Source organism: Petromyzon marinus, chromosome 32 (assembly GCF_048934315.1).
Source record: "Petromyzon marinus isolate PM22_M1 ecotype Great Lakes invasive population chromosome 32, UKy_Petmar_22M1.pri1.0, whole genome shotgun sequence".
Taxonomy (NCBI): domain Eukaryota; kingdom Metazoa; phylum Chordata; class Hyperoartia; order Petromyzontiformes; family Petromyzontidae; genus Petromyzon; species Petromyzon marinus.
In genome coordinates this window covers 4,547,808-4,574,450 of record NC_133698.1, presented here as the reverse complement: position 1 = coordinate 4,574,450, position 26,643 = coordinate 4,547,808, and the positions used below count along the sequence as shown (strand labels likewise).

General features: G+C 42.9%; 1 protein-coding gene across 7 annotated transcripts in view; it reads left to right on the top strand.

The window, feature by feature from the left end:
- GLB1L2 (galactosidase beta 1 like 2) overlaps positions 1-26,643 on the top strand; it is a 71,275-nt gene that overhangs the window by 39,963 nt on the left and 4,669 nt on the right. For all 7 annotated transcript variants that reach the window (XM_032964403.2, XM_032964402.2, XM_032964401.2 and 4 more), the window contains 4 exons: positions 1,596-1,667; positions 3,232-3,310; positions 7,318-7,405; positions 9,408-9,519. In XM_032964403.2, coding sequence (XP_032820294.1) covers positions 1,596-1,667; positions 3,232-3,310; positions 7,318-7,405; positions 9,408-9,519 — 351 coding nt within the window. The remainder of the gene's footprint in view (positions 1-1,595; positions 1,668-3,231; positions 3,311-7,317; positions 7,406-9,407; positions 9,520-26,643) is intronic.

Below are 26,643 nucleotides of genomic sequence, written 5' to 3'. Positions count from 1 at the left end.
AGCTCATCTCTCTGCAATGCGGGAAAGATAGGATCAGTTAGAAAAAGCCGCACTCCAAAATTAGTTCAGTACAGTATAAGTAATTCCACCTTTCATTTCTATATAAATCAAACAATATAAACAGTAGGAACACCTCCACTTTACCCCATCATAAGCCATCAACCAGTTGGTCCACTGCAGGGTCAGTGGTGGGTAAAGTGAAGTACACTATTTCCTCATACATCTGAATGTCAATTCATTTCGTGTTTGGTGAGACTGCCTAGTTTGTATTTGGGGAAAACACTTGTGTGCATATTTTTGCATACGGTTTTCCATCGTTATTCACGAGGGAAATGTTCCGGAGATGCTCGTGAACAGCAAATTTCGTGGATAATATCGGCCTACGAACATCGTACGCACAATGTTTGCAGATGCTTCTAAAGCTTCGAGAAGTCTCTCGCATCTCTTATCACCTTCGCTGTCATCACTTTATCTCATCACTTTAACTCATCACATTCTCTCTCATCGCTTTATCTCAACACGTTCTTTTTCTCTATATCGATGCAGTCGTGCAGAGTTCCAGATGCGATTAGTGGATAGCCAAAATCGCCGATAGCCAAAATCGCGGATAGCAAGGTCGTGAATAACGAGGGACTACAGTAAAGTCAACATGATCATCGGCCATGGTTAATCCTCTGCTTGGTGAAGTCCGCCTTAACCGCTGCCACCTTCCATTATCGTGCCTTTTTCATAATCTCCCTAACATCTGCACACGAGCCGATATCATCACTGCACCTCTCTGGTTGATATCCTCTCAGATGCGTTCTGTTCCTTGGCTGCCACTCCATTATTATTCCTCACGATAAGCCCTCTTCCCTTATAGTGACGTGTTCTGCCAGACCCTACTTAAATTTCTTAAGTTTGGATGCTTATGCTTTTATTAACCTGCATATGTTCTCTAATCCGCGCAGTTCCCTTTTTGTCTCTTGATGTTATTTAAGTTTAATTTATTTGTTTGAATACAAAACGAATATATCTTCGTATAACTTGTGTTACTGCAGAGTTGTAGACAGAATTGGATAACATTGTATTGTAATGTTTGGTTATTTGACTTCAGCCCGCCCTGACTCGTGTGGTGAAGCATGCTCAGTTAACCCTGACGATCCACAGAGGGGTGCAGAGTCCCTCCTCCAAGATATTTACAAAAGGATTGCAGTGTACATGAGCCCAGTGAGATGAGCTGCTTGCAATGTTGACATTCGTAAGAATGGTCAGTTGGTGGCAGTTACATTTCTCAATGTGGTTGTTGGCAAATATTTGGGATTTGGGTGATGAGTCTACGATGCAGTGGCCTACAGTAAAAAAAAAATCAGCACATGACCTTTAAAAAAAGACAAGCAAAAGAGTAATCTCTCTTGAAAAATAAGTGCTCCAGAAAGCAACGTGTTTGTGTTATAGAACTTGCTGTGCCTTGTATGACCCTTAGATGCCCATTGCAGTGCGAGGATATTTTGGAGCGCAACAGAGCAGTTTGTAGCTCTTCACTGTCACAATGTGAAGATAATTATTTAAGAAAACACTCACATTTCCATGTTTGTTTTCATTTTCTCACGCAGATTTTTTTGAACTCAAAATCTCAAGGATTTCTTGACTACGTGAGGGTGTCTGCAGATATCCCAGATGTAAAGGTATGAGTCTATTTTCTACTTATAATTTCTCCTGATTAAACAAACGCACTTCTCCCATGAGGTCGTGACACAGCCGAGCGGTTGTTTGCCGCTTGGTAATTATAATAATTGAAATTTATAACGTGCATTCCATTCTAGAATTCCAATGTGCAATGCATGACGAGCAGGAAACAAAAAACAGAACCAGGACACCCGACCGAATAAAAGAGGGAAGGCCACTTTAAAGAGATGGGTTTCAAAGCAGACTTCAATATATCTACCGACTCTGCCTGATTTCAAGTGGTAAAGCGTCCCATAGTTTGGGTGCCACGCAAACAAAAACCCGATCACCAAAAGAGTGAAACCTAGAATTGGGACTGCTGAGTAGTTGGAGATCAGAAGATCTTATGGACCTTGATGGAATATATCAATGTATTAGTTCCTGCAAGCAATGTGGGGTTCGTCCTTTTAAAGCCTTATAGGTTAATAGCATTATCTTAAATTCCATTCGGAATTTGACTGGTAGCCAATGAAAAGATTAGAGAACTAGTGTAAATGTGTTTACAGAATTGTGTACATGTAAGCACTAGCAGCTGCTATAGTGCTTGTTGCAGACGTTTGCGTTTAGAGCCCCTAGCCACTTGAGTTGATACTCCGGGCGTATTAACCAAAGTCACGCACCATCTGAATCACAGTGGACATTAAACATGTGATGTTATAAAAAAAAAAGAATAGGCTGTGTGTCCCGGTATTACAGTCCTATTTTAGAAAATTACAGGCAAATTGCTTAGCCTTTCCGATGATGTCACATAGGTCATCGGAACAGAACTGGAAGAAAAAATAAAATAACTTTTGCTACCGAGGCTCCCACAAGGCCATGCGGAGGGGGGGGTATGTGGCACAGCTATCACAGAGTGAGGTCGTGTTACTACAATTCTCTGCGGTGACTACAGTGTCCTTTAAAACAACAGCGCTATGCCTCTTCTTCTTTGGTTCTTTCGGTAAGTCACGTAGAATGAGAATAAAATAATAAAATAAAACAATAAAATTCTCACGACGTTTCGGCCACAACACAAGTGGCCTTCTTCAGGTGAAAGGAACAACCTGTCGGGACGAAACGTCGTGAGAATTTTATTGTTTTACTTTATCATTTTATTCTCATTCTACGTGACTTTACCGAAAGAACCAAAGAAGATGAATCCTTGCAGTCACAAAAGCTTTAAAGCGCTATGCCTGTCAATGAAATTAACGCTAACCGCTTGCACGTTCCTAGATTCAACGGTGAACGGGACCCACCTTGCAACTTACAGACGTCTCGGAACATTAAAGGGTTAATTGGAATAACCAATAACAGCCTAATGCCCCCTTCCAAGTATCACCTTATGCCGCACAGGCCACAGCTATTATCAGTGTGGTCCCCGAGACTGAAGAATCAAATTATAGTTGGGCATTGGAATGATTGAGATGTGAACTGCTGGGGTATATGCGAATCCTTATTCCTCGCGTTATTTCATGAAGGCAAGCCGACCCCCTGACGGGGAACTGCTGAGTACTGCATTTTCACAGTCTCCTTTTTTCACGGCAGGAAAAGTCGACGCTGAGTTTCTTGGTGGAGAACAGAGGCCGGGTCAACTATGGGTTGAACCTTGACACTCAAAGGAAAGGTTGGTCTGCATTTTACATGCAACTTTGAAAAAAGTCTTTCATCTGCCCTCCCATCATTCATGCCCCCTCTTGTGCCCTGCTAAAGGATTTCAGGTGCAATTTGTTTGAAGGTCTAAGCCGATGATACCAGTAGGTGTTCAACAAGGGTCTTGTGACTTTTTTATGTTATTCCAACCATGCACAACTGCACTGTTGCACAGTATGATTCCATGATATTTTCTATAAATAACAACCATCGTCAATCCACTGCTCGATGAAAGCCTCCACAAGGCACCTTCTCTGATCCTGAGACTTAGCAATCCACCTGCACATGAACTGAATTGACATCATTGCTCCATCTCCTCGAGAATGTGTTCCATCTCTTGGCTATTACTCCATTATTTTTCATGAAGATCCACGATCATCCCTCCAATTGACTTGTTATGCCCCAGCCCACTTACTTTGTCTTAATAGTTTTATGGTGTAATTACACTGCACGTATTTTTTTCCTGCGTCACAATATATACTTTATTTTCTTAATATGTAGACTTGTAATACAAAATGTCACTGCATGTGATATGTCAAGTAGGTAGAAATTTAGAACCAATTCAGTCACATTAGACAATGAGAAGTGAAAATACGTTCAAGAATATGAAAAGTTAGTCACGATAATGATATCAATAATATATGTAACATTAATCATGGAATGTTATATAATCATTAATCACAACCTATGACTAATTATTTTACAGCCCAAAACAAAGAACAGTATTATTTGTTACACTATCATTTATTCACCAATGATATCCAAGTTGCGTCACATGGTAAACATATGTATTCTATACTCTTTGGTTCTATTCGGTAAAGTCACGTAGGTAAACAATAAAACAACAAAAAATCACGACGTTTCGGCCACAACACAAGCGGCCTTCATCAGGTGAAGGGATCAGGCTGTCTCGAGGACAGCGCTGGAGTGGAACACAGCCACGCTCAGACCGCGACCTTTAAGCTGTGTGCGAGGATACAAGGTGCCTTGACAAAGGAATTAGCATAAAAAATTAGCATTTGATTGCCCGACTTAGCATAGAAGTGGTGTACATGCAAGTGCACATGCCGCTTGGCGCGGTGGGGGGGGGGAGGTAGTTTCCCTATTGATGGTGTGAAAAGGGAATTTAAGAGCTTTTTTTTTGTTGTTTTATGTTTTACCTACGTGACTTTACCCAATAGAACCAAAGAGTATGGATCCTTGCAGTCACGAAAGCTTTAAATCTAGAATATGTATTCTAGATCTCCCTGTTGGCAATGCGGCATTTTACGTGCCAAAGTACTATTTCAGAGGGTGTGACTTGACAGGGCAGGACTGCTTCTGATGTCTCCTCACTGCATCTCTGAAACAGCAAGCACACGGTACTCCATTCATGTCATTTTATATTTGAGCTTTATTTTATTGCTCTCTTCCTCCTAGCCTGTCTGAGTCCACCTTTATCAATTTATTTTGTTTAGTTCTTGGCACGTAGTTGTCTCACAGCCACGATTATGATGTCGACATTATTTTTGGTTAATCATATGGCCAAATGTTTGTCGTGTTACCCTCCGCCACCCAACATAGCAGAACAAATTAATTGTGTGAATGATGACAATTATTCTTGTCTCAGCTCTCTGTTAAGTTAATGACAATTTCTCACAACCAATTTTTATCAATTAAGGACCTTATGTTTCAGTTGTAATTCTGCGGAATGGAGATAGGATGAAGATACACACCTCTGATTCGAACGGTTGTCTACGTATGGTGCGAAAGAAATTCAACATACGTACATATTACCATGTTTGAACATAGACGTTTGTTTTAAAGTTAACTTCATCAACTGGCAGATCTGGATTAAAATGAGGAAATAAAGAGGTGAGTGATAGCAGGTTGAAATGCTTTTGAAAAATGTAATTTAAAAAATCGATCAATCAGTTTGCCAAAAAACTTTCATTTTTAATCCGGGCATGTTGCCTGCGATGATATGTGGATCGGAAACATGGACACCTAGAAAACAAGTGGAATTAAAGACAAAACACGCAAAGAAACATGGGGCGGTGCACGCTTGGATTTACGCAGAGAGAGGCAGGAAGAAGAGTGTATCAGAAAGCAAGCTCAATAGAGACATGTTGAATATTAATAAATGTAAGTGGGATTGGGAGTAACACATCGCTGGAAGGGATGACGGCTTATTGAACAAGACTGGTGATAGAATAGCAACACACTCAATAGGATGTCAACCACGGACATGGGATGATGATATCACCTCATGATCCGGGGGAAGATGGATTATGGAATTGTAGGACCATTGGGGGGGAAAAACAACGATGTGAGGAAGATCTTATTCAGGAGTGGATTGATCATGGCTGTTGATAATGATCACTAACAAAATATAGTTTATGGAGTTAAGAGTGGTAATCTAAGTGGTAAAAGATGATGAATGTAACCAAATTAAAATATGCTAAGCAACTGTTGCTTAATCGAAAAATGAATACAAATTATAGTTTTACGCAGACAATATTACTACTTATTTAAATTTGCCTTGAATGGCTTATTATGTCGAGTGTGATATGCAACGGTCTCAGCTTAACAAATTAGTGTGCAGAGCATTTGGTTGCGATGGAAACAGCTTTGTAAGATAAAGAGGGATTAAAATAATTACATGGTGCATCTCATTTGAGCGAGTTGGCGAGACATTGTGACCTCTGTGCCATGGATACACGTTAAATACATTGCATGTTCTTTCTCTCTCTCTCCGAGGGACAAATACGCTGGTTGCTTGACTGTTTTGTTCTATTCAATTGCAGGTTAATTTGTCTCACATATTAACCTTCACGTGCAAATGTGTGTGCAGCAAGTACATGAGCAGCCCTGTGACCGCTGCTTATTTAAACATACAAATCAGTGTGAGCTGCCACTATGTTTGAGTGTATTCCCCTTCAGTGAGATCGTATATCCAGCGTAAATACAAGGCAATGCCATCCGGTGGCATAGTGTTCAAGGATACCACATGTGCGCCTCTTAGATCCTGAGCTTGTCTTATAGTAAGACAAAGATAAAGGGGCAGCTCTGCAATTGTTCGCTCATGCCACTACCGCTGGAATGGCCTCCATTGTGAGGGTTCCTCCACAGTGCACTTGGCCGACTCTTTCACATTGGCCAGGCGTCTTGGAAGAAGTGGGAGAATACCCACGTTTTACCCCCACCACATGCAACCTCCCGATTGGCTGCGGTGTGCTCATCTCAACTGTGGGGGGGGGGGGGTGTTAAGAAACTTGCACCGTTGTTTCAACTGCCATGCCGGGGGATCAAATGACACTGGAAACCTATGAAATGCAAGTCCAGTGTGCTAACCTGTACACCGTGGCAGCATGTGTGCATTGTAGAATATCTCTGCCTGTTCAGATCATCCCTGCAAAATGAGACTATCCTATTCATATTATTTGGGTCTTTCGGTAAAGTCACGCAGATAAGGTTAAAAGAAAATAGCAAAAAATAACTAAAAACTACGACGTTTCGATCGCAACACAAGCGTTCGACATCAGGAAAAAGACCATCCGAGTTTCTTAAATTCTCACGTGGGTAAACAAAATCAACTTGAACTAGTTCTATAGAAAGTGGAGATAACATAGTTGGCATACTGCACTGCCACCCTGGTGACACTGGTTTGATTCCTGACGACGTACAACACCAGTGAAATATTTATAAAAAAAAGTATGAACCTGAGCTTGGTCTTTGGTTGACTTCCAACAAATATAAGTATGCGCTGATGTGATTCAGCGTTGCTAACATCATTACTGGGCAGACAAAAGTGTTGGTGACCTCACCCACCTCCTTATGCAGTAGCCCTGCCTTAATTGGTGCTCGCTAAATGCATTCGCAATGTTAGTCTATTATAATAAAGGGAGACTTTGCCTTTGTATTCGTATGTTAAAATATGTATTGCTGGCAAGGTTTGCAAACTCGTGTATATATGACCTAACATATCGATGTTTGCTTCAGGATTGACTGGAAACTTAACACTGGATGAAAAGCCTCTGGAAGAGTTTAAAATATACCCGATGGAGATGAAACAAGATTTCATTAACAGGTTTTTAATTTTGTTATATCTCCAATGGCGTCATCATTATTCACGTTCTTCGGAGGGTTCTTTGTAAGACAGAAGGCTATGAATTATACTAAACTCAACGAGAGTACTTATGGGATCACTTCTGTAGGCCTCTCTTACACAACACTAGGTGGTCTTCTTTCAGTCTCGGGAGAGAGACAATTATTCAAAACGAAGGAAACCAACCAATATTGGCAGCAACAATCTGCCAAACTCTGTGGCACTATATTGGGGATGTTTGGCCAACCCTATTAGGGAGTGTTTATACAAATTGGAGGAAGCCAGAGTACCCAGAGAAAACCAGCGCGTGTGAGCGGGGTAGCACTCCCCGTAGAGATAGCAATGTAGTGGTCCACTTGCTGTACTGCCACGGTACCCTGGAAAGCCAGGAGAAGGGAAGCTCGTAGCCCACGAGGAGGGAGTTTAACGAATTTGTAATCCACCAACCCTCACTGCCTCCACAGTGTTGGGTTCCAAGCACGTACCACCAGTGCTTTGCCGTATATCAATTCGATATTGTAAAATTGAAGTACTTGGAGCTAAATAAGGTCAACTAAAGTGTAAAAAAATGTTTTTATTAGATGTTGTAAAAATCTTGCTATTAAGTTAAGACAATTAAGTTATCTCCACTTGAGAACCTGGTTTAATTTTGGTTGACTGCTCAAAATCGAACTGCGGATATCAGCAGTGTTATGTGTTCTGACATGCATCAAATCGTGAACATAAACCCAGCCAACGACGAATTTAGAACGTTATCCACGGCGATTTGTGGAGCGGAACTTCGTGGATCCCATTATCCACAGGGTCATTCTCAGAGTTTTCACAGATCATTTTTGTCCTGCAGATAATATGACTCAGAGGCAGGGCTTAATTTATCACTCGATATTCTCCAGAATGCTGCTTGCCTGGCTTTGGAGTAGGGCTTATCGGCATTGGCACTACCACTATAGTACAAAGCACGCCTATCCATTAAAATCCTACATTATTGTACCATATAATCCTATGATCACGTTCATAGTTATATCGGAATATCAGGTACAATGATGTCGTTATCATGAGGACAATATGAGGTGAGATGGTTGTGGCGTGCCAAAGTAACTCATGGAACGGCGTTCTAGACTGTTGTGGTTGCTAATGGGTACCACAGCTGCCGATAACGAGTAATCCTGTAGCACCATCGAATCTGGATTGGGAAGGAAAAAAAAACGTGAATTACTTATCCATAATAGATCAAATTTCACTCTCTAAATCATGGCACTATAATTGATAACTTAACAGTGGCAGCATTTTGGATTGTTCTGGCTGAAATTAAGCACTGGTCGTGCATAAACATCACTGTATTTCGATTTAAAGCTTTCGTGACTGCAAGGATTCATCTTCTTTGGTTCTTTCGGTAAAGTCACGTAGAATGAGAATAGAATAATAAATTGATAAAATAAAATAACACAATAATATTCTCACGACGTTTCGGCCACAACACAAGCGGCCTTCATCAGGTGAAGGGACGAGACTGTCTGGAGGACAGCGCTGGAGTGAAAAAGCCACGCTCAGATCGCGACCTTTAAGCTGTGTGAGAAGGTCGCGATCTGAGCGTGGCTTTTTCACTCCAGCGCTGTCCTCCAGACAGTCTCGTCCCTTCACCTGATGAAGGCCGCTTGTGTTGTGGCCGAAACGTCGTGAGAATATTATTGTGTTATTTTATTTCATCAATTTATTCTTCTATTCTCATTCTACGTGACTTTACCGAAAGAACCAAAGAAGATCACTGTATTTATGAGCATGTCCTTTGATGTGTGTCCTTTTTTAGCTTTATTGCCCATGTTCTTCCTTTTGTAAATGTTTAATCAGTTAGCCAGATAATTATCATTTGTTTGAAGCCAACTTAGCCTCGCTATTTGAACACCAAAGTGATGTGTGTGTGCTGATATTTTTTTATTTTCCCTTTTTCATTTCAATTGTGTGTACCCGATTTCTTGGTTTGTAGTCTGGAGAAGGCAAAGTGGACCAAAGTCCCCTTGCAACCGTGGCTCCCAGCTTTCTTCCGAGGGACCCTGCAGATATCTGGCACTCCACGAGACACGTTCGTGCGGCTCGACGTGAGTTTATTCATCTCGCACGGCAAGAAACGGAGCGTTAAACGGGTAACGCTTTGGCCTCAATGGTGAGGCACACGCGCTTCAGAATGTGAGCAACGAAATGTCACCGGGTTGTTTCGCTAATGGGCAGCAGGCTGGCCAGCATATTGGAATGAGTGAATAACAATTAAAAACAAATTAGTGAGTGGTTGTCTTATGGATCGGCTAGCCCCCACTGTAGGAAAGTGGACGTTTTCACCACTGGCTTCAGGGCTGTAAACGGGAGATTGAGCAGGAAATTCACTTCGACTTCATCATGACGATGGTGATTCCTAATTTTCATGAATGCTCACCACTGCGACATTTGACCAACCCTATGAGTGAGCGTTTTACATATCGGAGGAAACTTAGGAACTTGGATATTCATTGACATTTTCCTGGACAATAAATGTAAAATTTTAGGTGCTAATAACCTGAAAAATCTTGCCCAAAAGACTTTGGAAATAATTGTGCTCCCATCCTCTAAAAAAAAATTTGCGAGACCCCAGCACCTAATCCAATTGTGGGATTTTTTTTTACTTCAAAATGAAAGTACTGGGCTGCGTTAATAAAAGACGTGATTATTCTACCTCGCACAGCAGCAATTACATTCTCAGCTCCTTAAAAGGAACACCTTGTGCAAGGCACATAAAAGACAACATATCCACATGGCATATGGAATGGCATCTGTGTGGCTGAACAGACAAGATTAGAGCAGATAGATGGTTTGAAAAATAATGAAAAGAATAGATAACAGGGAATATTTCCACTGAATTCTACACATCCTCGGGGGACATTGGGCCTGGATAGAGCTCAAGATAAAGAGTGCTCTCCACGTGTGTACGAGAACACACAACTGCGGTTATGATAAAGTGCGTAAGATGTGTGCCGCATTCAATAACTATTACAATTCATGCAATGTGTATGCAGTACTGAGATTTGTGTATACAGTTGGATTTATTTTCTATAAAAAAAATTCTACTTTTTGTTTCCCTCTGTATTCAGTTTTTTATCATTGTTCAATAGTTTATGTAGTAAATATATTTTAATGTATAAAATTAAATAGACACCCGGGGATATCTTTCAAAGCATAATTGATCATTTTGTCATCTATTATATACAAACTAAATGGCAGCCCATTCTCTGGATGGGGTGAATCTCACCAATTGTTCCCACCATGACCACATAGACCCAACTCAACCCGCAAATGGGCCCACCCCTCTTCCTCTTGGTCACACAACTCACCATGCACCTGAACATCACCGTACACTCACCCAACAGTCACCAGTCATCTGTAACTCACCACCAACGAGACACTCGCACTCATTGCTTATCAGGCACTTGCCACTCGCCTGCAAATCACCTGACACCACTCACCAGACACTCACCATTAACCTGACCCTCATCGGACGCTCACTAGACACTCACCTTAAACTTAACACTTACTGGACCTGACCTTCACCGTACATAGAACACCACTTTCCTATGACTGAAAAATGTGATGCCATGTATAGTTCATGTGCAGTGTCACTCCACCCTGTGCATTGAAGTACTTTGTGCAGCAGGTGGCACACTGCTCAATGCAATCAGCATTCTGTAATTTCTTTCCACAGAGGTGGACGTTTTCTTAAATTATACGTAGGTCATAATCATTAGCATTGGTGTTTGCTGTCTCGCAGCCAGAATGGTCCCTCACTGGACTTTGAAAAACTCAAAATACTCAAGTAAATGCTGTGCCTAGCTAAGAGACAAATAGATTAACTCCCTTGTTAAATCCTTTTGTATTCATTTTGTAAGTCAAAGAGGCATCCTTTGGGAACTCAGTCAGGAGTCACATACGTGTAAGTTCTAGAATACTTTGGGTACCATTTCAATAGGCCTCGAATAACACTCAACTTTATATTTAGTTTCAGTTTATTTATTTTGGTATAGCCCTGTGAGCCATTCGGCTCTTGAATCGGGTGCAACCACAACAAACAAAAATACTAAAACACGAACAAGAAAAACATCTTAAAGTGACTATGTGCTGTCCCCCTAGTTCTTGATGAAGAGTGGGATGCCATAAGTGAGTCATTAAATTTGCCTACGATTTCTTTTAGCCCAGAGAGCCTGGGTATAGTTCCCATCTTTACCACAAATTTAACAGTCCGCCTACGTCGATCAAGACCATGCATTGCTACTGTAATAGAGTTTAACACGATACCAACCAAAATCTCGGTACAAATAGATTCCTGCCACCCAAACACAGATGGCAAATTCCCAGAATGTCCAGGTCAAACCCGTACAGGGGGCAACCCCAATCCGGACTCGTCAGATTAATTGGGCAACCAGTCCTTAGTTCAGCTGGGACTGTTCTGGAAATTATTGTGTGCCATGATTATTGTGTGCCATATTATGTCATCGTTTTACTGCAGTGGTGTTTATAGGACTATTGGGTACAACTATGTATGATTGTTATGGATAGGAATACCTTGCATTCTAGTCGTAGTACTTTGCGTCGATAACACTTCTTCTAAGGAAGCTAAACAGCGTTGCGGTGAATGGAGAGTGAGAAATTAAGCCCTGTAAACTGTGATATATATATAATTTGTGGTGCGGAATGAAACTGACTTTCTCTTGTGAACCTGGTTTAAGCACAGCTGGCTGTGAGGGTTGTATAGCAGTGCTCTAACACGAACGTTGAGCTCTCTGAGCTAAACAAAATGCCCTGAACCACAGGGGGCATTTAATTACAATACCGTTCAGTTTAGATGACACTTCCTATAACACTATTTGAAGATACATGATTAATGTTAACAGAAAGATTAAAGGACCATCCGAGATGGTAGATGATGTGTAGAAGATGATACGGCAAGCTCCTAGTATGTACAGAATGAGTAGGTGAGAGAGGAGGAAATGCTATTTTGAAGCGTAAGGAATGGTCGTGATTAATGTCACCACTTCTTATTCCAGAAAAAGCTCTGTTATCCAGCAATCGATGGGGAATGGAGGGTGTCGGTTAATCAAATATGCCGGTATCTGAGAGTTATACTTTTGGTTCACCAAATGTTCCAAGTACATCAAACTTTTCAAGAAAGAAACTAAGCCTGCTTTTTTAACTATGATATGAGAAATAACATACTGGTTTTTTTTTTTACAGAGGTACTCGCCAGTCAGTTGTAGAGCATTCTAAGTTGATTGTAGAGAACCAGTGGGGCCGTTTAGATTACGGTATACGGTAGTACTGTGTGTACAGGCTTCCGCTAGCACCAGCACTCGGCAACGTCTTTAAGCTCCCATAAACAACAGGTCTATGAGAGGCGCACGGCAAGATGCAGGATGGCTGTCAAGAATTTCCCAGATTCGTGAACGAAGATTTGTATTCCCGTCTTTGACAGATGCTGGTCAATAGAGCATTCTGGATGGTAATGTGCCGGATAACAGCTTTTGCTGTATGTACATGTGAACAGTAATTTATTTATTTTATATTCTATGGTTCTTTCGGTAAAGTCACGTAGATAGAAAAAATAATAACGATAAAATAATACAAATAATGAAAATAAAGTGAATAAAATATAATACAAATATCACGACGTTTCGATCACAACACAAGCAATCGTCATCAGGAGAAAAAAAGAGGGGGAAAGCTGCTGAGGTAGGCTGTTTGTAAAGGTTTAGAGATGGGCAGGGCAGCTAATGTTAATGTGGGAGAGGTCTCCGACACCGGCAGTAGGTCTACACCAATCAGAGCTGTTTATAAAGGTTTAGAGATGGGCGGGGCAACTAATGTTAATGTAGGAGAGGTCTCCGACACCGGTAGTAGGTCTACACCAATCAGAGAGCTGTTTATAAAGATTTCAAGATGGGCGGGGCAGCTAATGTTAATGTAGGAGAGGGCTCCGACACCGGCAGTAGGTCTACACCAATCAAAGCATTGCACCTCGCTCCACACACCCACACTGCTGACGGTGGAGGTGGACAAGAAAACACAAATCAAGTCGTGACCCAAAGTGGTTGATGACATCTTTCCAATGATTGCGGAGTATAAAACTGTCGTCTCGGTTGAAATTGTGTCTGTATATATGGATGGCTTCGTGAACTAATCTTTGTTGATAGCCAGTCAGCTTGCAAAGTATCATCGTCTTAGAGAAATCAATTTCACGTGAGCCAGCCACATTAAAGTAATGATCAGCCACGGCAGAAGTATTGGTCCTGCCGTGTTTCAAATCTCCCTTATGTTCACGAACACGGTCCGAGACATGTCGCTTGGTTTCCCCAATGTAACTGCTGCCGCAGATACAGCTTAGTTTGTAGACGCCGGGATATTGCATGTCAGGAATCTTGTCCTTCACAGATGGGATCAGGTAACGAATTTCATACACTGTTAAATCGGACCTGGATCTTGTGTTTGTTAAAGATTTTTGAAATCTATTTGGTTATCCCTGCTATGTAAGGTAAGGTGATGGTTTTGATTGGATCTTCAGATGGCTCCTTCCTCGCGGTTGGGGTGATGGCTTTGCGTATTCTGTAGTCAGAATATCCATTCGCCTTGAGAGCCTGGTGTACGTGTTTAAGTTCACTGGTCAGGTGTTCATGGTCGGAGATACATTGAGCTCTATGGTGTAGCGTTTTGATGAGGGAATTCTTCTGGGATGGATGGTGGTGGGAATCAGGTTTTAGGTAGGCGTCAGTATGGGTTACTTTCCTGTCGACAGAATGGCTCATTGAGCCATCTGGTCTCTTTGTGATTAGGACATCCAAGAAAGGTAGCATGCCATGTTTTTCTACCTCCATGGTGAATTTGATTGCTGCAGAGAATATAAGCCGAGTCCCCCAGAGGGGCCGGCGTTTTTGTTCATCCTGAAGAAACCTTCGTCTATGTTCTACGTTCTCTGAGTCTCCAACGCGTGGACCTGGACCCTAGCTGTGGTCCGGTCCGTATTAGCTAGTGACGTTGTAATTAGTGTAGTTAGCCTGGTGGTCACCACCATAGGTTGTTATTCTGTTAAGGGGCAGTTACCCCGTGTGTTGGTGTTTATAAATGTGTTGCCTCCAAAGAGTAGGTCTGCGACTCAGTTGAACTCACTACACATGTAAATACCTGCTATTTAAAATGAGGTTATTATACAATGGGATAAAGTAATGTCCTTTTTAAATTAGATCACCCAATTATGCTGGGTGAGATCTGAACACAAAACTTCAAGTGAGCGGAGTAAACACGTGTAAATATGTCTTCCTTCTATACTATTTATTGACTCAAATGCTTTTTGTTGCGAGTTTACATGCTCTGCCCTCCATCGTTGTTTTCGTAATTAAGTGCTTGAAATTTAGTTTACAATTAAATTATAGTTTTTCCATGGACAAAAGTGCATAAATCAGTGACGTTAATTTTGGAGTAAATTATGCTTTGTTAATTAATTTTGTGAATTATGCAGTTTGCACCTTTATTTCAACATAGTGGTAATTATTGAAGTCATTAAACAATGGCGCATTCTATGCAATTACCTGTATTACATTTTTGCTGACAGTGTTTTTGTACTTCAAAACAATATACATTTAAATAACGGAAATTAATGGGTAGTTGAGAGGTGGTTTAGAGATGCCCCTACCTAGTGTTTGGTTATATATGTGTAGTAGATTCAACTGAGTCGCAGACGTAGTCTTTGGAGGCAACACATTTATTAATACCAACACATTAACACAAAAGGGGTAACAGCCCCTTTACCAGATAACACCCTATGGTGGTGGACCACCAGGCTAACTACACTAGTTACACTGGGAGTAGCTACAACGGACAGGACCCCGGCTTGGGTCCTGGTCCACGTGTTGGTGACTTCTTCTTAGACGTAGAACGTAGATCTTCAGATGACAACAGCAACGCTGAACCCCGGTCCCTCTCGGGGACCCGGTTTATATGTTCACTGGCCGTGGCTGGCTCAGCCCTTGGCCACGACCACCTTCTCGTGCCCTCTAGCAGGATCTCGTCATGTGCCTTCCAGGGTCAACCAGAGTGCCATGGCCTAGGGTAACCTCATTCCATGGCTGACACTCCCACACCCCATCCTCTAGGGGTCGGCACTGCACGCCACGCGTGGTGCCACTCAACGCTATGACTCAGCGCTCACCGAGCCCCCACTAGGGCTAGTACTACACACATATATACGGGGTATCCGCGATGGCAATGCATCGCACGCCGTGCCTCGCTAGAGCCGGCATTACCCAGTGACATCCACGATGTCGCTACATACGTGATATCCGCGATGTGAGTACATCGCACACCGTGCCCTTCTGGGGCCAGCACCACACAGTGACATCCGCACGCAGCTGTCCCGGCTGTCAACTCCCCCTTAAAACGAACCAAGTGAGTAAGGTGATAAAAAGTGAGTAAAAAGTGATTAACATGCTATGTGTGCCTCAACGAGTAACAATAACAATTATCAATTAAATACCCAAGCCCACCTATACAATATATACACTACCTACAAATGTTACATTCACAATGGGGAAAAGGGTCTGATTACAGAACAACAACACGAGAAAAAATGCAGTGAACCGCGAACACTTGGAATCCCCTTCAACTCAACTCGCCGTGTTTGGAGGAGGAGGAATGCTGCCTATGACCCCAAGAACACCATCCCCACCATCAAACATGGAGGTGGAAACATGCTTTGGGGGTGTTTTTCTGCTAAGGGGACAGGACAACTTCACTGCATCAAAGGGACGATGGACGGGGCTATGTACCGTCAAATCTTAGGTGAGAACCTCCTTCCCTCAGCCAGGGCATTGAAAATGGGTCGTGGATGGATATTCCAGCATGACAATGACCCAAAACACACGGCCAAGGCAACGAAGGAGTGGCTCAAGAAGAAGCACATTAAGGTCCTGGAGTGGCCTAGCCAGTCTCCAGACCTTAATCCCATAGAAAATCTGTGGAGGGAGCTGAAGGTTTGAGTTGCCAAACGTCAGCCTCGAAACTTGAATGACTTGGAGAAGATCTGCAAAGAGGAGTGGGACAAAATCCCTCCTGAGATGTGTGCAAACCTGGTGGCCAACTACAAGAAACGTCTGACCTCTGTGATTGCCAACAAGGGTTTTGCCACCAAGTACTAAGTCATGTTTTGCAGAGGGGTCAAATACTTATTTTCCTCATTAAAATGCAAATCAATTTATAACATTTTTGGCATGCATTTTTCTGGATTTTTTTGTTATTATTCTGTCTCTCACCGTTCAAATAAACCTACCATTAAAATTATAGACTGATCATTTCTTTGTCAGTGGGCAAACGTACAAAATCAGCAGGGGATCAAATACTTTTTTCCCTCACTGTACCCACCGGTACCTGCGGACAGTACAACCAGGCTCTGTCCCCAGGCGCCCACCCATGTGCAGAAGCACAGAACCCCCTCAGCCGCTCATTGGCCAATTGGCGCAAATCAGAATTTACCCTGGAAGCTTCCCCCGCTTCGGAGAGCTTTTAAAGGGTGAAATTTTAGATTTAGCCTTGTTGGGCGCGGCTTGTAACTGGACATCAATCGGGGAGTCGTGTTCTCTTAAGTACATAAAAAAAACGGTGAGTAGCCGGTGGATGCGTGAGGGGCCATCCTATATGCAGATAGGACTCCGGGAATATGTAGGTCCCAGTCGAGTTGGGACTCGCTGACCTAATGTCTCAACGTGGAGGTCAGAGTCCTGTGCAGCCGCTCAACCATGCCATCCATCTGCGGGTGGTATGGCGATGTGCGGACTTTCTTGGTTCCCAACAAATCGCACACCTCGCGCAACAACTTTGAAGAAAAATGTTTGCCTTGATCGGTCAGAAGACGTTCGGGAGCACCCTTGTCCATTACATAGCCATTGAGGAACACCTCAGTGATCGTCGCCGCTGACTGGTTGGAAAGCGGCAAGGCTACAGGCCATCGTAAAGCAAGTACTTATTCCCATGAGGGGTAGTGAGAAATGGACCAAGGATGTCCAGCACAACGAATTAATTTACGCGGGAAATCTGAATTGATTGTTATGGCGGGCAACAGGGTTTCGCCAGCGGCTTCGGCCGCGCGCACTGCACGCACCCCTTCAACAAATTAGCGACATCCTCAGCCATGCCAGGCCAGAAGAAGTCCAACTTAAGTGTGGCCAGCGTCTTATGCACACCTAGGTGCAACAGGTGCTCGTGTACCGCCCAAATTACCTTACCCCGCAGGGCAGTGGGCACAACAATGTTGTAATGGCGGAGCCCTCCGTCCCAATGCATGAGCAATCTGCCTCTAAGAATGACAGAGGCGACACCGCGTCGACCCTCGCCCCCCTCAGTCTCTCTGACATGTCGTCGCAATTTAAGCAGGGAAGCGTCTCAACCTGGAGGCGCCCCCATTTTTCGTGGGCTAACCCAATGACGGCGTCACGCGGCACCGGACCCTCGGCCAACTCAGATGTTACAACTTCGGCCGACGCCACGAGGGGAGGGGGCGAGGGCTCGGCAACCGGCTTACAGCGCCCGGAGCCCGAGAAGCAGGTGCACCCGCCACTCGTTGGTAATCGTGACAGGGCATCGGCAATTCGTGTGACAGGAGCCTCTGCTACAGGTAACCTTAAAGGAGTAGTCCTGGAGGACCTCCATCCAGCGTGAAAGTTGGCCAGACGGCTGATCAACATGCAGCGCGTACTGTCGCGCTGCCTGGTCAGAGCGCACTTCAAAGTGTCTACCATACAAATAGAGACGGTACTGTTGCACAAAAACCACAATAGCCAACAGTTCCCGGCGTGTGACACAATAGCGCTGTTCGGCCGGAGACAGCACCCTGCTTCCGTATGCGACAACACTCTCAACGCCATTGACAACTTGGGACAGAACAGCTCCAATTCTGCGATGTCACTACACATGTATGTGCGTTTTAATTTACATGCTATTGAATTATACATACACGCTCAATTGTGCTCATCCATTATAAGTACGTTGATATTTCATTGTTGTTAAGATACTTTAATCTCTCTGTAACCTGTGTCAGTGCCATTTGCTAAACATTGCAAAGTGAATGCAGCATGCCCTAGTACTCATGTGCACTTTCATTCCCAGATGTTGTATCAAATGGTAGAATTATCACGTGATCAAAGATTGTACTGCCCTTGCACAGCTGCACATTAGAATAGCAGTTAGTCGTTTTTTTTTGTCCTCTGAGGCTATAAAGACAATCGATATCAAATAACTAACCTTTTGCCCGTCCAAGGACGGGTGTATTGCAGTAAATCTGAAACTTGCAAGCGAAAAGCAGACCGCCACGTGATGTATTCATTGCATCCATTCGAGTGCAATTTGTAAGGCCGCGGTGACACAGACCTATTTCATTTAAAGGTTATAACCGCTTGTTCATCATGACGTCCTTTTTACTTCGATGTCTCAACAGCGTGACGTAGATCACGTGACGTGAGGGTTCTGCCTTTGTAGTGAGGGTTGTAAGTTGACGCCGAGGAGGGGGGAGGAGGCGCCTCGCCCCCCCATGTGGAGTGACGTCAGCCGCTAATTATTATTAATGGAGGGGGTGTCCATTTGGAGGACATCACCTTATGAGTATTAATGAGGGGGGCTGTCCGATGTGGAGTGACGTCACCTGCTCATGATTATTAATGAGGGGGGGGTGCTCCATGTGGAGTGACGTCACCCGCTCATGGGGGGGGGGTGCATGTGGAGGACATCACCTCTTCATGATTATTAATTAGGGGGGCTGTTCGATGTGGAGTGACGTCCACTGCCATGATTATTAATGGGGGGGGGGAGGTGCTCCATGTGGATTGACATCACCCGCTCATGATTATTAATTAGGGGGGGGGGTCCATGTGGAGGACGTCACCTGTTCATGAGGGGGCTGGCCGACGTGGAGTGACGTCATGCGCGGGACACAGACATTCTTGGCTCATTATAGGAGTAAATGATATTGGTCAGGTAAAACAATAAGTTGATGGAACAAACATTTTATCATATGTGGAGAGACAACATTTCATTCTTCTCACTGCTCTTATCCACAATGCTCCACAACACGTAATCCATTTGTGTACGATACTGCACAGGGTCCCATATATTATATGAAGTGCTAGTGCCAATGACGTCTGGGAATATATCAACATGTATTTAACAAGCTTGAGTCTGCTCATGAGACCAAGGTTTAAACTGGTCCAGTTTGTTTTCTTAAACAAACACAGTGATGATATTGGTACGGGAAGCCAATAGGCTGATGGTCTAAGAATGATGATACATCATATGCGACACTGAATAGAATTATGCCCCTATGTTGCTTTTGATAAAGAATGACACTGCAGTGTAGTCAACACAGTTGCTGTGCACTTGCACAAAGGCTCAAAACATTAAGCTTCCAGCAACAAACAGCGCTATTAAAGTTGTAATAGATAAGAGGTAACACATTTCTTGAATTGAGGGAATTATAAGAATCCAAGTGGCACTTTGAAATAGATTTAAAAAAAACTTCTGCAATCAAGACGTGGGCATGCATGTGACGATAACAGAAGTGGTAGGCCAGTTGCCAACGTCACTCGTGGTGAGAGGTCGAATTCGGATGACGTCTTAACATTGATCAAAAATGCCTTTGACTTTTGTGCAGGGAAGTAGTGTTTCAGTATGTATGTATGTATGATGGCATTCTTTCAAACCATACATACCCAGCCATGCTCATCGGAGGTGCATGACCGCATGCTGCACATGCAATGGTAGAATTCTTGGGAAAACTTGAATGGGATGTTTGGGAACATCCGGTGCACGGCCCAGATCTATTCCCGTATGTATTGATTTCCCTATATATCTTGAACTTCTTTAGTACCGTACGTGGGCAAGCATGCTAATCGAAGGTGCGGGGGGAGGACAACAAACTAAACAAAAACATCAGTTGAAAATAAATTAGTTTTCAATCTCGATTTAAAAAAGGCAGTACAGTCATTGCTTAAGAACCAAATAAAGTAGGTTTTTGCTGCTGGCGTTAGAAAGCTTGTGGGCTGCTTGAACAAGTGCATTTTAATACAATGTTTTTGTAGGCACTTAGTCTGTGATGTAGTCTGTGATGTAGTTGCTAGGATGTGCTTTTGTGAAATAAATGTCCCTTTTTGAAAAACCCTCAGATATGTTAGTGTGAGTCGGCATGCAATGGGTTTATTTACCCAACTAAACTTGTTTTATTTTACCAGGTAATGCCCGCTGAGCTATATAGCTCTTTTTCAGGAGCAACCTGGCCAAAAATGATAGCTCAACGAATTGGCTTACCATGGGGAAATTTATATCAATCAAATAATTTAAACGCATGGTTCTAAATGTGGAGGGAAAAACCGTAAGACCTGGATAAAAATCCACGGGGAGAACATGCAAACTCCAAATATACAGACGTCAGGGTCGCGATCGAATCTATGACATCCTGTATACCAAGTGAGGTAGTTAACATCTCCCAACGTGGTGGCAGTAATCAACATTTCGATTGTGTTATTTTATTTTATCAATTTATTATTTTATTCTCATTCTACGTGACTTTACCGAAAGAACCAAAGAAGAGTAATCAACATATTTTACAATGGACCGATTGGCTCACGTTTAATCCCGGACATACACAACATCAGCAACGGAAACCTGAATCTGGGCCTGGTCTGGCCTGCCATTAGGTTGACTGAGTCTAACGTGAATACCTGGGAGTGGTGCATACAAATCTAAAATGGGGAGACAAAGGCAACCAGGTGTGTGATCAGGTTTCTCTCCCTTATGAATCCTGAAGAGTGGCTCTTTATGCCTCTACAGAATAAGAATAGGTCGCCCCTGTGTGTGATAAACATAACCTCCTGAGCTCTTAAGTCATTCTGTTATGCCAGTGCAAACAAGATGATTGTAGGAGACGCTCTGTGTGTTGACCTTGGTTTGAATGAGTGCATGTTACAATCTGTCCAGATAAAAGATGGGCTGCAGTGTTCCTTGTAAAGATGTTTGTTTGTATATGTACAATTCATGCCTCTGGATTGCATTCTGAAATGAATAGAAATTCAAAATTTTGACCTCGGCCCAAATGACTTCCCAGTGGTAATACTGGTAAAGAAAGAGAGTGGTAATGTACCAGGAAATGTGTATGTGTGTACACATACACGCATGTGTATATTTACACACATACACATACAAATGCAGCCGTGCAGTGGGCAACATGAGTGTAGTGATTATCCCGTTGTGCTATGCACCCGGTGACCCGAGTTCTAATCCTGCTCATGGCCACCAACACCAGTGGCGATTACCTTACCCCTTCCCAGGCCTCCCCTAGGTCGACTCAGCCTCAAATGAGTACCTGGTGTAGTATGTAAACATGGCCACTAGGGAGACAAAGCCGGCCGGGTGTGTCGTGCCAGCCTTGATCAGTGCTTACTAAAAGCACTTGCCCCAAACGTATGTTCAGGCTTTCAAGGGCATCTTTGTCTTTGTATGCTCACATGGTGGTTAGTGCACTCTGCTACAGACCCTGGTAAATTTTTCGATTTAAAGCTTTCGTGACTGCAGGGTTTCATATTCTTGGTTCTTTCGGTAAAGTCACGTAGAAGGGATTATTATTTCCCTTCTACGTGACTTTACCGAAAGAACCAAGAATATGAAACCCTGGTAACCCGAGTTCGATTCCTGCTCCCGACCAGCATCAGTGACACATATCTGAACTGATCCTAGGGCTGCTCTAGGTCAACTTTGCCTTGAATGAATACCTGGTGCAGTGCGTAATCATCATCACCACGCTACGCTACCCCTGCGATGTAATGATATCTCATGGATCCCGTGATGTAACGGTCCACAACTTGGGCGAAACAGATTCTGATTGTTATTTTAGTTCTTTATAATCATTGATTTATAACAAATTAACACTGACGTTTGAATTGTCTCAGCATGACGCACACATCCCTTATCTTTCTCTGAAAATCTTGAGACCGCAATGCAGGCTGCGTAAACAGAGAAAAGGTCGAGTGGACGGCTGGAACAAATGCAATTGTAGAATAATTATTAAACGACTGTCAAGCTTGTGCCATTGAAAGTGCCTTTAGAACATGTAATACACACGTTTGAGAACAAACACAAGTTCTTGCAAACAGCATACTGCACGATTAGACATGTATTCATCACCAACGAATAATGCTGAATTCCCGGGTGCTGTAGATGCACATATGCCACAATTGGAATAGCGTGTGTCTTTTGATGGCTTTGCATGGCTCTTTAACCACATGGTGTCGGGAAGCAGATGTGGTTGGGTCAGTTCTTACTCCCCATTGCCTGGATAATGATAGAAACCATCAGCCCATCTGCTTGTCTATTAATATCTATTCTGAATACTGAGCTGTCTCTATAATAAAATAATAACCAGGCTGAATTTTCTTTTCATCTAATAATCAACTTTCTGACTCTGGGATGCTTCAAGCACATATCTTCGTTGTGGGAGACCTTGGAAAATACATGGGTTCAAGCAGTTTTCATCAAAACATGTGAATAATTTTCGACCCAGTTATGTTTTGAAAGTGGTCTCATACTTAACGGACAATAGTACTGGTCTCCTTCGGTTGTCTTGAGCCAGGAGTGGAAATTCTACATTTTAATGGCAGAAGCAAGTATATCTACAATCCAACCACTGTACACTCTCACCAAGTGGTGGAACCTAGTCAGTTGGTGCCAATGTTACCAACACGATAGAAGTGGTGATGATAATGAGTCTGTACAGACTCCGATTTCTACTTGGCATCCTGTGATATTTTACGTAAATTCTTGAAATGCTGTTGTGGGAAAGAGGCTTGTAATCTTTAATAGTCATTTACCAAAGTTATTCCAAAATAATTAATAAAAAAAGTGACATTTTTGTTAGCTGTTTTATCCATTGTGTAATAGAAACGTTATGTGGTTTTGCTTTTGAAATCGTACCTTAACCGTGACTAAATACTGCTATTTAATTCGTGTTCTTGCCCTCTTACTATGAATGTGTTTTACAGCTTTCATGTGTATGCATGTGTATGTTTAGTTTTTTCAGTGGTAAGACCAACGCTGCTCGGTCATGATTGGCCTTGCTTAAATTGAAGCACATTGCATGCAGGCACCATAAAAAAATGTACAGCTCTAGAACATTCGCGTGACCCAAAATGTCAAAACCAATGTCTTTGCTGCCGTTCACAACTGGACACGTGGTTTGTGCGTGTAATACGTTGAAAAGTCATAGATTTCTGCCTTTCAAGTGAGTACTGAGCCCCGGGTGCAAATTCCTTTCTGCTATTGCAGGAGGGAGTATATCTAAAGGATAGCCACTTAACCTCCTCGCAATAATTTTATCGACAGCAGAGGAACGATGGGCTGAGGTTGAACATTTGAACTCGCAGCCTTCCGGTCGTGAGCCGCTCACTTCTCCGCTGAGCCACCATGCACGGTGCGCAATGCCGCAGCTCTGTCGGATATGCGCGTTGGAAACCTAACTTCATGCGACAGGAGTTGAGACCTCGGTGCAGATAATTGCCTAAGCCCTGACTCTTTATACAATTCATCTGCAGGCCGTAAGGTGAGCTGTGAAGCAAAATTGCACAGTGACCCTGGCTGCTCCAATGTGCTATTGCACAGAATGCCTTCAATCAGCTTTGCTTTACTTGCTTTGTCGAATTGTGGTTTGTAATTAAACCTCGAGGTTTTTTGGGGGGTTTTCTTCCAATTTAAGTGTGTTCTAAAAAGGGATGAAAATTAACACTTCAGAAATTTGTAATTGTTGATGTCAAAGAATGAAATGAATGTTGACACGGTCTGATGAGAAGTAATTTAGTGTACATTTAGAGTGTATTAATAGCCAGTTGCTTTTGAAGCTCATATATGTGTGTAGTGAGAACACAGAAACCACCCGATTTCATCAGATCTCAAAAGCTGAGCAGAGTGCTTGGACGGGCAACCAGCATGCGTAAACCAGGTGTTGTAGTCTTCTGCGGGGCTATGCTATAAGCAGAGACATTCATCGTCGGACTGTATTGTACACCAATGCCTATAACACCCTGCCTTCGCCAACCCACACTGACCGGCATGGGTGAAGCGTGGTCAAACAACCCCACAACGCCACTGCACGGTGAGGGTGGCGTCTTTGTGGATTGACAGAAATGGCTGAAAATTCAAGTACGCCCGAAATGTACTCTCTAAGATTGGGACATCAAAGGCATTCTCAAACGTGTCGTTTAATTGCATTATCGGTGTCAAAATGACTTAAATACGATGGAAATGTGTCCCAAATTTATATACGTATAAAAAAAATCACCCTGCTATTGGAGAGCATCAACGACGATTAGCCAAAAGCTGTAGATTCAACAGCAAATTCTATCCACATTCAAGACTGTAAATCATGAGCCTCAATTGCCCCTAAGAGACCATAAAGGAGACTTTGTATTTAAATTATGTACGTAATTAGGAGCGGTGGTATAGTGGTTATCACAGTGAGCTGTGCTCCTGTGACCTGTGCTCAATAACTGGATATGTTATGGGTCATAACTTCAGTGGCAATGAACTAAGCCTACATGTTCCATAGGTCGATTCAGCCCAAAATGAGTTTTGTGGTCCCTATTGGGATTGGCAAGACAAAGGTAGGATGGTGGCGACATTCTAATAATAATGTATAGCCATTTGTAAATGCAATGCTGGATGAAAGTCTCCCCATCTCGTGTTGGTCACAGTTGTTTGGCCAGTGTTAGTTGTTGGTTCATGGATAGCCAGCACTGGATCAGATATCACTTGCTTCTTGTTAGTGGTGGGAACCAAACTCAGGTCGCTAGGATATTAGTATAATGCATTGCACTAACCACTCTGTCACTGATTCACGCCAGAGAATGATATGAGAGGGCATTAAATGGTCACTTTATAGCAGATGGCACACTGGTAATTTCCCACTAAGATGTCCATTTATCCTTTGGGATCAAACTATTACCGACCATAAAAATGGCTCAGTGGTGAGGTTCCTGACAACTGTTATTTTGATGCCCAAATGATAATAAAAAAAGATCCCTATTAAGTCTTATGGAGCACAAGGAGGCATGTGCTGTTAGTGAGCACCTATGAGGGGCAGGCATTCCACATGGGGGGGTTGTGTGGCCAATACCATTTCCAGCTGCCTTTGTCTCCCTGGTGCAGATGTTTATACACAATACTAGATCATAAAGATGTACTCCCGACTTTCGGTTAAATTTGAAATATCTCAGAATCAGGCCTGAATACGAAATTTCAGATGTTGTGATTTTTTTTTATTCATCCTAAAACCAAAAGTGATGTCACTTATGACATTACTTTTGTACTTTTCCTGCCAAAATTGGTGTAATGTGGCACTGCCGTTAGCATGACGACCTTTCATTTAATCACATAATATTTGCGATCAATAACAGATAAGAAATAGTCTTGAACAATTCAAAAAGGGTTTTTTCAGCCAAATCTCATCCTTACTCAGTACTCATTTAACGAGAAGTCGACCCAGGGAAAGCTCCAGGACAGAAACAGATATCACATTGAGCTGCTGTGCATGGCCAAGGGTTCATAGCACAGTGTTAACCGTCGCAACATCCCTGACACCATCGTAATCAGCCATGACCTATCCACTACTGCATTAAGCCCTATTCATCATGACGTAATCATTTATCATGGTCTTGCGAGAGCAGCTGGGACTCAGCCCAGCTGGTGAGCATCAACCTTCGTGACGATTAACATGCTTCAGTGCAACGTCGCATGTCCGACCTACTGGGAACGGATATTTGACTGTCAGATGTGCCAAATTGTACTGTACATTGGTTTCGGTTCTACGTTTTCATGGTGATTCTGGTCGATTCAGCCTGGCTTATGCATCAATGCCAATTCCAGCCACTAGATCAGCATGGCCATTGAACTTAAGGGCCGGAAGCCTCATTTCACCACGATTCCGGCACATTGTTGAGGCTCAATGAGAGGAACTGTGGGGCCTGGCCGTCCCAGTGAAATTACGTTAAAAGTACAGAATAGCCTCTCCAAATAGACACGAGCAAGCCAGAATTCAGGGTAGGTCAAAAAGGCTTCTGGTAAAAAAAAAAACATCTGGCCGAAATACTTTTCAATCACTATTTAAGCTTCGCATGGCATTCTGTGGT